General features: G+C 41.9%; 1 protein-coding gene across 1 annotated transcript; it reads left to right on the top strand.

Annotated features, from left to right (window-relative positions):
* The first annotated feature begins 471 nt into the window (after window positions 1–471).
* On the top strand, window positions 472–1,689 carry LOC125779746 (uncharacterized). The gene is made up of 2 exons (XM_049461018.1): window positions 472–682; window positions 745–1,689. The coding sequence occupies exons 1-2, from the start codon at window positions 472–474 to the stop codon at window positions 1,545–1,547; spliced, it is 1,014 nt and encodes a 337-aa protein (XP_049316975.1). The 3' UTR covers window positions 1,548–1,689.
* Window positions 1,690–10,676: the final 8,987 nt, after the last annotated feature.

The raw sequence follows: 10,676 nt of genomic DNA on the forward strand, positions 1-10,676 counted from the left end.
GGCATAGAAGGGTTAGTTGGACCGTTGTGCATGCATGTACAGTTTTGAATGGCGACACGATGTCGCTAACGGTTCTCAGAACGCACAGCGGCTCAGGGAAAGAAACATACTCTACTGCTGAGTAAGGTCTGTTCGTAGGGGTAGAAGAGTAGTGTGAAGTAGCTCATCTCCGACATCAGAAGAGGGATCTGCTTTGCATACTGATCCACATTTGTTAGCGTTGGAACTGCAAAATCGCAACCTGATGGAAATAATTAAAAACATGCAGAATCCAAAGGCGCCGCAATCCGATGGTAAGGCGTCACACATTACCCTACCAAAATTTAACCCTGACGTTGCTGGAGCGGAGCCCTCATCTTAGTGTAGCACTGTGGACCTCATATTTGCTGATAACGTTCTCCAAGGTAGCAATCTGGTGATAGCACTAAGTAAGGCATTAGAAGGCACCGCATCACAGCGGCTTTCACAAATATGCTTTGCCGGAATCACTTGGGCGCAGTTCAGGGAACTGAAACTTCTGCTGGCATGATTCTCAATGTATTGAGTGGTCGACCGAAACCAGAAGAAGGATTTGCTGAATACGGCAGCCGGATTGTCACGATGCTTATGCCTAAATGGAAAGCCAAGGAGTTAGAAGAAATAGCTGTGTCTGTAACTTTGGCTCACATGGCGCAAGTTGACAGCAAGTTGGCGCGCTGGATTTTTACCACCAATGTAAAAACTCGCAATGAGCTACAACAACAGCTGCAGGCACACTCTTTCATGCAACTGACTCGGATCGTAAAAAGTTCAAATCTCCATCCCTGGTGAAATGCAATTACTGTGGAAAGGTTGGGCATAGATATGCCGAGTGTCGGGCACGTTTGCAGAAGGGCCAGAGTAATGGCAAAACCTACAACAGCACAAATACGACGGGTGTGAAGGATCGATCTGGTGTCAAATGCTTCAAATGTGACGAAATTGGGCACTTTGCAACCGCATGTCCTAAAGGCCGATCAGGTGGAAATGAAAGAATTTCTGAAAAGCGTGTGGATATCTGCGCAGTAGCTCCACCCTCTGGAACAATAAAGGCATCCGGTGAGTCTATTCCATTTTGTTTTGATTCTGGTGCAGAATGCTCGCTAGTTAAGGAAAGTGTAGTCCATAAGTTTAAAGGCAAAAGAGTTAATAATGTTGCGAAACTCAATGGCATAAGTAACGATGCAATTCATAGTACTCAACAAGTTTTATGTAATATAAATATTGATCAATATTGCTTTGAGATTTTGTTACACGTAATTTTAGACAAGTATTTGAAATACGATGTGTTAGTTGGTCGAGAGATTCTTAGCCAAGGCTTTGGCGTAATGATAGACGCTGATAAATTTCAGATTTATAAAACGAAAATGATAGATATGGTGACTTTAACTGATTATGAGGATATTATAAGTTCTGATACAGATTTAGTTGATTCCGATAAAATTGTCTTAACAAATATCTTAAAATGCTACTCTGACTGGTTTATTAGCGGAATACCAAAAACTCGAGTCTCGTCAGGGCTGTTGTAAATTAAGTTAATAGATCCACAAAAGACAGTGCAACGACGTCCCTATAGGCTAGGCGAGGAAGAAAAAAACCTGGTGCGTTGTAAAATCGATGAGTTGTTAAAAGCAAATATTATCCGTCCAAGTTGCTCACCTTTCGCCAGTCCAATGATGTTAGTAAAGAAGAAAAATGGCACTGATCGTCTTTGTGTTGACTATAGGATGTTAAATGATAATACCATTGCTGATAGGTATCCTTTGCCTCTTATCGCAGACCAGATTGCCCGACTTCGCGGTGCAAAATATTTCTCGTGCTTAGATATGGCTAGTGGTTTCTACCAAATTCCAATATACGAAAACTCAATTGAACGAACCGCGTTTGTGACACCAGAGGGTCAGTACGGGTTTTTGACCATGCCTTTTGGCTTGAAAAATGCACCTTCTGTTTTCCAGAGGGCCATAATAAGAGCATTGGGATCACTGGCACATTCATGGACTGTCGTTTATATTGATGACGTGTTGGTTAGCATTGTTAGATTTACCACCTCCACAATCTGTGTCGCAATTACGACAATTCATAGGATTGGCTTCGTATTTTAGACAGATCGTTCCAAAATTCTCGGAAACGCTTAAGCCTTTGTATCAACTCACGTCAAAGAAAAATGTTGATTTTTCTTGGCAACAGCAACATGAGCAAATAAGGACTAAAATTATAACAGTATTGACGCAGGGACCTGTGTTGACTATATTCGACCCGAAACATGCAATCGAATTGCACACTGATGCAGGTTCGATTGGCTATGGTGCTATATTGTTGCATAAAATTAATGGCAAACTCCATGTGTAGAATATTATAGTAAATGCACATCCCCTTCTGAGTCAAAATATCATTCGTACGAATTAGAAACGCTAGCAGTAGTCAATGGTATCAGACACTTCCGCCATTACTTGCAGGGACGTAAATTTGTCGTATATACGGATTGTAATTCCTTAAAGGCTAGTCGCACAAAGCTAGACTTAACGCCTAGGGTACATAGGTGGTGGGCATTTTTACAATCGTTTCACTTTGACATAGAATATATGAAGGGTGATGGTATGGCGCATGTAGATTGTTTATCTCGGAATCCAGTGTCCGATAAAAATATTGATCAGAATAAAATTCTGGAAAAACGCATTACTTTGACCGAGGTAACTGACAACTGGTTGATTTCTGAACAACAACATGATCCTGGTCCTGAGGGAGGATGGAGTCATGTGTAGAAGTTCACGCAAGTGAGGAAAGTTCTCTGATTGCCATTCACTTGGGAGTGGCCAGAAACGATTCTTTTACATGTGACTCAAGCAGCTCACGACTTCCGGTCTTTGACCAAGTATCCTCTGGGTAGCCTAAGAACATCCGTTTGAAGGCGAGCTAACGTGAGAAGGCGAAACATCCCCTGCATAGGGTTGTGCGCTGGGTTTGGGACCCGCCACGTAAAAAAAGACACTCCAGTGAATAGTCATAACCAGCCTCGGATGAGAGACCCCCCTTTTGATGACGACCATGGCAAACGAAATAAGGACTACGAATTGAGGGCATGCACCTGGAATGTCCGGTCCCTTAACTGGGAAGGTGCCACTGCCCAGCTGGTTGATGTCCTCGTGAAAACAAAGGCTGACATCACCGCCGTCCAAGAAATGCGATGGACGGGACAAGGACAGAGACGTGTAGGTCCTTGTGACATTTACTACAGTGGCCATATAAAGGAGCGCAAGTTTGGTGTGGGATTCGTGGTGGGAGAGAGACTCCGTCGCCGAGTACTATCATTCACTGCGGTGAATGAACGTCTAGCCACAATCCGCATCAAAGCGAGGTTCTTCAACATATCGCTGATTTGCGCCCACGCCCCGACGGAAGAGAAGGACGATGTGACCAAAGATGCTTTTTATGAGTGCTTGGAGCGCACTTATGTGAGATGCCCCCGTCACGATGTAAAAATCGTGCTTGGCGACTTCAACGCCAGGGTGGGCAAAGAAGCTATCTTTGGTACTACGGTCGGTAAATTCAGCCTCCACGAGGAAACTTCCCCAAATGGGTTGAGGCTGATCGACTTCGCCGGGGCCCGAAATATGGTTATCTGTAGTACTAGATTCCAGCATAAGAAGATCCATCAAGCTACCTGGCTGTCTCCGGATCGAAAAACTACCAACCAGATCGATCATGTTGTGATAGACGGAAGACACGTCTCCAGTGTTTTAGATGTGCGTGCGCTCCGAGGTCCTAACATCGACTCGGACCACTATCTTGTTGCAGCTAAGATTCGCACCCGCCTCTGTGCAGCAAAAAACGCACGCCAACAAACACAAGGAAGGTTCGACGTCGAGAAGCTGCAATCACAACAGACAGCCGAACGATTCTCTACTCGGCTTGCACTCCTGCTCTCTGAGAGCACTCGTCAACAACTCGGTATAAGGGAACTGTGGGACGGCATTTCAAACTCCTTACGTACAGCTGCAACCGAAACCATTGGTTTTCGGAAAGTGCAAAAGAACAGCTGGTACGACGAAGAGTGCCGTGTCGCAGCGGAGAGAAAACAGGCTGCCTACCTCGCAACGTTACGATCGACCACAACACGTGCGGGATGGGATAGATACCGAGAGTTGAAGAGGGAAGCGAGACGGATTTTCAGACAGAAGAAGAAAGAGGCCGAAATGCGTGAGTACGAGCAGCTTGACAAGCTGGCCGACAGGGGTAATGCTCGAAAATTCTACGAAAAAATGCGGCGGCTTACAGAAGGTTTCAAGACCGGAGCATACTCCTGTAGAACCCCCCAAGGTGATCTAGCCACCGATGCCCAGAGCATACTTAAATTATGGAGGGAACACTTCTCCAGCCTGCTGAATGGCAGTGAACGCACAACACCAGGAGAAGGCGAACCCGATACCCCAATCGATGACGATGGAGCAGACGTTCCATTGCCCGATCATGAAGAAGTTCGAATAGCAATTGCCCGTCTGAAAAACAACAAAGCGGCAGGGGCCGATGGATTGCCGGCCGAGCTATTCAAACACGGCGGCGAAGAACTGATAAGGAGCATGCATCAACTTCTTTGTAAAATATGGTCGGACGAAAGCATGCCCAACGATTGGAATCTAAGTGTGCTCTGCCCAATCCATAAAAAAGGAGACCCCACAATCTGCGCCAACTACCGTGGGATAAGCCTCCTCAACATCGCATATAAGGTTCTGTCGAGCGTACTGTGTGAGAGATTAAAGCCCACCGTCAACAAACTGATTGGACCTTATCAGTGTGGCTTCAGACCTGGTAAATCAACAACCGACCAGATATTCACCATGCGCCAAATCTTGGAAAAGACCCGTGAAAAGAGAATCGACACTCACCACCTATTCGTCGATTTCAAAGCTGCTTTCGACAGCACGAAAAGGAGCTGCCTTTATGCCGCGATGTCTGAATTTGGTATCCCCGCAAAACTAATACGGCTGTGTAAACTGACGTTGAGCAACACGAAAAGCTCCGTCAGGATCGGGAAGGACCTCTCCGAGCCGTTCGATACCAAACGAGGTTTCAGACAAGGCGATTCCCTATCGTGCGACTTTTTCAACCTGCTTCTGGAGAAAATAGTTCGAGCTGCAGAACTCAACAGAGAAGGTACCATCTTCTATAAGAGTGTACAACTGCTGGCGTATGCGGATGATATTGATATCATCGGCCTTAACACCCGCGCCGTTAGTTCTGCTTTCTCCAGACTGGACAAGGAAGCAAAAGAAATGGGTCTGGCAGTGAACGAGGACAAGACGAAATATCTCCTGTCATCAAACAAACAGTCGTCGCACTCGCGACTTGGCACTCACGTCACTGTTGACAGTCATAACTTTGAAGTTGTAGATAATTTCGTCTATCTTGGAACCAGCGTAAACACCACCAACAATGTCAGCCTAGAAATCCAACGCAGGATAACTCTTGCCAACAGGTGCTACTTCGGACTAAGTAGGCAATTGAGAAGCAAAGTCCTCTCCCGACAAACAAAAACCAAACTCTATAAGTCACTCATAATTCCCGTCCTGCTTTATGGTGCAGAGGCCTGGACGATGTCAACAACAGATGAGTCGACGTTGCGAGTTTTCGAGAGAAAAGTTCTGCGAAAGATTTATGGTCCTTTGCGCGTTGGCCACGGCGAATATCGCATACGATGGAACGATGAGCTGTACGAGATATACGACGACATTGACATAGTTCAGCGAATTAAAAGACAGCGGCTACGCTGGCTAGGTCATGTTGTCCGGATGGACGAAAACACTCCAGCTCTGAAAGTATTCGACGCAGTACCCGCCGCGGGAAGCAGAGGAAGAGGAAGACCTCCACTCCGTTGGAAGGACCAAGTGGAGAAGGACCTGGCCTCGCTTGGAATATCCAATTGGCGCCACGTTGCGAAAAGAAGAAACGACTGGCGCGCGGTTATTAACTCGGCTATAATCGCATAAGCGGTGTCTACGCCAATTAAGAAGAAGACATGATCCTGAGGTAATAGACATATTAGCTAAGTTCAAAAATAACGAATTGCCAGAACATTTATTAAAATCCTATGAATTAAGGAAAGGAGTTTTATATAGGAAGATACAACGAAATGGTAAGACTAAATGTTTGCCTGTAATCCCTAGGGCATTTAGATGGGCAGTTATTAATCACGTTCATGAATCTATTATGCATCTAGGTTGGGAGAAAACATTGGATAGAGTCTATGGATTTTATTGGTTTGAAAATATGGCAAAGTACGTCCGTTGATTTGTTGAAAATTGCATTACTTGCAAATTAGCTAAGCCACCAGTTGGAAAAATTCAATCTGAATTACATTCGATTCCTAAGGTAGACATCCCGTGGCACACAGTGCATATAGACATAACAGGAAAGATGAGTGGAAAGAATGACCTAAAGGAATACGTAATTGTCTTGGTAGATGTGTTCACGAAATTTGTTTACTTACATCACACCTTAAATATTGATACTGAATGTTCAATCAAAGCTGTTAAAGCCGTTGTGTGCTTGTTTGGTGTGCCTATACGCATTATAGCGGATCAGGGACGTAATTTTGCCAGCTCAGGATTCCGTAAATTTTGTTCCTCCCAAAAGATTGAGCTACACTTAATTGCTACAGGTGCGAGTAGGGCAAATGGTCAGGTAGAGCGTATAATGAGCACACTTAAGAGTATGTTGACAGCAGTCGAAACCAGTCAGAGGTCGTCGCAAGATGCTTTAGCAGAAGTACAATTGGCAATGAATTGCACCGCCAATCGAGTCACAAAATTCAGTCCATTAAAATTAATAATTGGTAGAAAATCTAGACCTCTTTGTTTGTTACCAATAGGTGAAGAAGAGGATAATGTAATTGATAGAGAGTCTATAAGAAAACAAGCCAATGAAAATATGGAGGCTAATTAATGCTCGTTATGACAAACTTAGATATGATAAGAATAAAGCAAAGATAATAAAATATAATGTAGGAGACCATGTGTTACTAAAAAACAAAGAGCGTCACCAAACTAAGCTTGATCTGAAATTTAAAGGTCCGTTCGAAATAATCGAACAAATAGATGGCGATAGGTATGTCTTAAAGTCTTTAATAAGCAAAAGAACTTATAAGTATGCACATGTTTTTGAGGGCATTGCCCAATAGAGAATTAAGTAAAGAAATTGATGAAGATTTTGATGACTCCAGAGGAGATGCATCTGACTCTCAAATGAGAAATAGAGATAAAGAAGGCACAGCAGTTGCCTTAGAATCCCAAGAGGGTATATAGAGACCGCACCAAAACAGATGGAATTCTTATGGCGGGGGTCAATGATGATCGCACCATAACAGAAGGATTTGTTGTGGCGGGGATCGGTAAGAATAACTACACATCAAAATTGGAATTATAGAAAAGAAGAATTGTTAAGTTTGATTTGAAAGAAAATGTTATGAAAAAGTTTATGTGATGATATTGTGAAAACAATTTTTTTTGTTTTGTATAAAAATGTAAACTTTATATAAATAAAAGTTAATGAAGTAAATGGTTAATGGAATTTGACTGATAAAATATTGTCCTAGATTTAACACACGAGGACGTGTGATTTGTCAGGAAGGCCGCGTCGTAGAATGGTAAATTAGCCCACTGTTTATGTTTGGCATAGAATGGTAAATTAGCCTACTGTATATGTGTGGCATAGAAGGGTTAGTTGGACCGTTGTGCATGCGCGTACAGTTTTGAATGGCGACACGATGTCGCTAACGGTTCTCAGAACGCACAGCGGCTCAGGGAAAGAAACATACTCTACTGCTGAGTAAGGTCTGTTCGTAGGGGTAGAAGAGTAGTGTGAAGTGGCTCAGAATGTGCGTGACGAGTTAGTTGGTGTGGTGCCTCAGAGACGAACAGAACTTACTGCGTGAAAATGGAATTAAATCAATCATCTCCGACATATACATGTACATTGTATGTTCATACTGGGAAGAGAGCGCGAAAGCGAAGTAGGTAATGTTCCTGTATGCTCTCGTATGCACTTTGGTAATATATTTATTTAGTTTCTGTTTTGTAATGATCTGTTTTTGTAAAGCAGATAGAATGCCGTATGTTTGTGTAAGAAATGTTAGCAAGTGCATTTATTATGTATGTATGTATATACTCATAAGCATTTATGTATGTATGTTTGCATTTGGTTTTGCTTGTTGATATTGCTGGTTGTGTTTTAAATTTTTTTTTTTTAATCCTGCTTACTGTTTTTCTTTTCTTTTTTATCCAAAAGAATAGGTATTGCTAAGCGTAAATAAGCAAAAGGTTATTAGCTAGCTATATGTATATATATCTATATATATAAAAATGAAATGGTGTATAGTTGTAACGCTAAAACTCGAAAACGGCTGAACCAAATGAAATACTTCCTTTGGGGGATTTGTTTGTTATTACCACGCGCAGGTCATGTCTTAAAATCAGAATAAAATATTAAGGGGGCGTGGCACCTCCCATACAAATTGAATTTTTCAAGTCGAATATCTTCAAAAGTGTTTAAGGTAGGAACATGAAAATTGGTACAGAGCTACAGGATAACAACACCACTCTCACCTATAAAACCGGGGGCTATCGAATAAGGGGTCGTGATACCTCTCATACAAACTAAATTTTTTAAGCAGAATATCTGTGAAAGGGTTCAAGGTAGGGACCTGGACATTGGTATAGACCTATATGGTATCAAAAGCCTTCTTACACATAAAAGAAGGGATAATCGGTGGCCAAATGAATAGCGTACTACACCCGCATACAACCCTACATAAATTCCACACATAACATCCACAATGGCCGCTACAGCAGATCGAGCAGCTGACCGGCACCCACGCCAAAAAGCTACAAAAGGAATAACGGGCGGCGAGCCGCCCGCTTTTTTCTAACGTCACGCAAGCAAGTAGCAACGAGCGTTCAACCACAGTTTTTCATCGCAGTTTTTTCACCGTATAACCAAAGCGTTCCACCGCAGTTTTTCATCGCAGTTTTTTCCCCGTTCAACCAAAGCGTTTAACCGCAGTTTTTCATCGCAGTTTTTTCACCGTTCAACCAAAGCGTTCAACCGCAGTTTTTCATCGCAGTTTTTTCACCGTTCAACCAAAGCGTTCAACCGCAGTTTTTCATCGCAGTTTTTTCACCGTTCAACCAAAGCGTTCAACCACAGTTTTTCATCGCAGTTTTTTCACCGTACAACCAAAGCGTTCAACCGCAGTTTTTCATCGCAGTTTTTTCACCGTTCAACCAAAGCGTTCAACCGCAGTTTTTCATCGCAGTTTTTTCACCGTTCAACCAAAGCGTTCAACCACAGTTTTTCATCGCAGTTTTTTCACCGTACAACCAAATCGTTCAACCGCAGTTTTTTCATCGCAGTTGTTTCACGTGCAACCGCAGTTTTTTCATCGTTCAACCAAAGGGTTTTCATCGTTCAACCAAAGGTTTTTCATCGTTCAACCGCAGTTTTCTCATCGGTCAACCGACGGTTTTCATCGCTCGACCTCAGTTTATTCCATCAAGCAATCGCACCCAAATTGTATTTAACCTAAAACCGCAAATTGTATTTATCTTAAAGAAAAAAAAGACCAAAATTGTATTTAATCTAAAAAAACCCAACATTGTATTTATCGTAACGAAAAAAAAAACCAAAATTGTATTTAACCTAAAAACCCAACATTGTATTTATCATAAAAAACCTAGCTAGCTAGTGTGAGAAATGAATATGGTCCTTCGAGCCCTAGTGAAAAGCACTATGGGAAATTAGCAAAAAAGTAATAAATAAAAAAGTGAGAAAAAATATTCATACAAAGTGATATAAACCAAAAAGTGAAGTGAAACACACAAGCACATATTGAAAGTGCGAGAAGGAAAGTCGTGTAAAGAAAGAACGTTGAGAATCGTTAAAAAATATCAAAAAGGTTTAGAGCTTGTGCTAAATAAAATTATGTGTATGAACTCGAATAGTTGAAATATCACAAATCAGTTCTCGAAATTAGCAAAGCGCATTTTTACGTCTTCAATCGGTTGGTATGTTCGTGTGTTAAAATAAAAGGAGCCCCCACTCGGAATCAGCAGCAGCCAAATTATTAGAACGGATAAAAAAAAAAAAAAAAAAAAAAAAAAAAAAAAAGTTGGACCTTTATTGTGTTCCGTTTCATTGCTACCTGCCATTTAAGGGGGAAAACGCTAGACATATATTCCCTTCACAAATCAAATTCACAGTTACGAGCGATGCTCAAGTGTGCCAGCTTATTCCCAGTATAAACAAACAATCGATTCTCAAAGTATTTTTACTTATAATAAAACAGTTGAGTGAAAAAATAAAAAAAAAAAAATAATATTACTACATATACATAACTATATATATACCTACATATATATATAAATATATCAGTATATATAATGCATATTGTGCCTGAGATTGTGTTCTAGATTACTGCAAATCCAAAGACGAAGTTTGTAGTTCAACATAAACTTCGAAGTGTCTCTTAAGTGAGGTTAATATAAATGCAGCTAAGCAAAAAACCACAAAAAACGGAGCGGGCGCGTTACAAGCAACAAAATTACTAACGGCGCGGGCGCGAAAAGCTACACAAAAGAGAACAGAAACAGGAGGGAGGAAATAAG

Source organism: Bactrocera dorsalis, chromosome 6 (assembly GCF_023373825.1).
Source record: "Bactrocera dorsalis isolate Fly_Bdor chromosome 6, ASM2337382v1, whole genome shotgun sequence".
Taxonomy (NCBI): domain Eukaryota; kingdom Metazoa; phylum Arthropoda; class Insecta; order Diptera; family Tephritidae; genus Bactrocera; species Bactrocera dorsalis.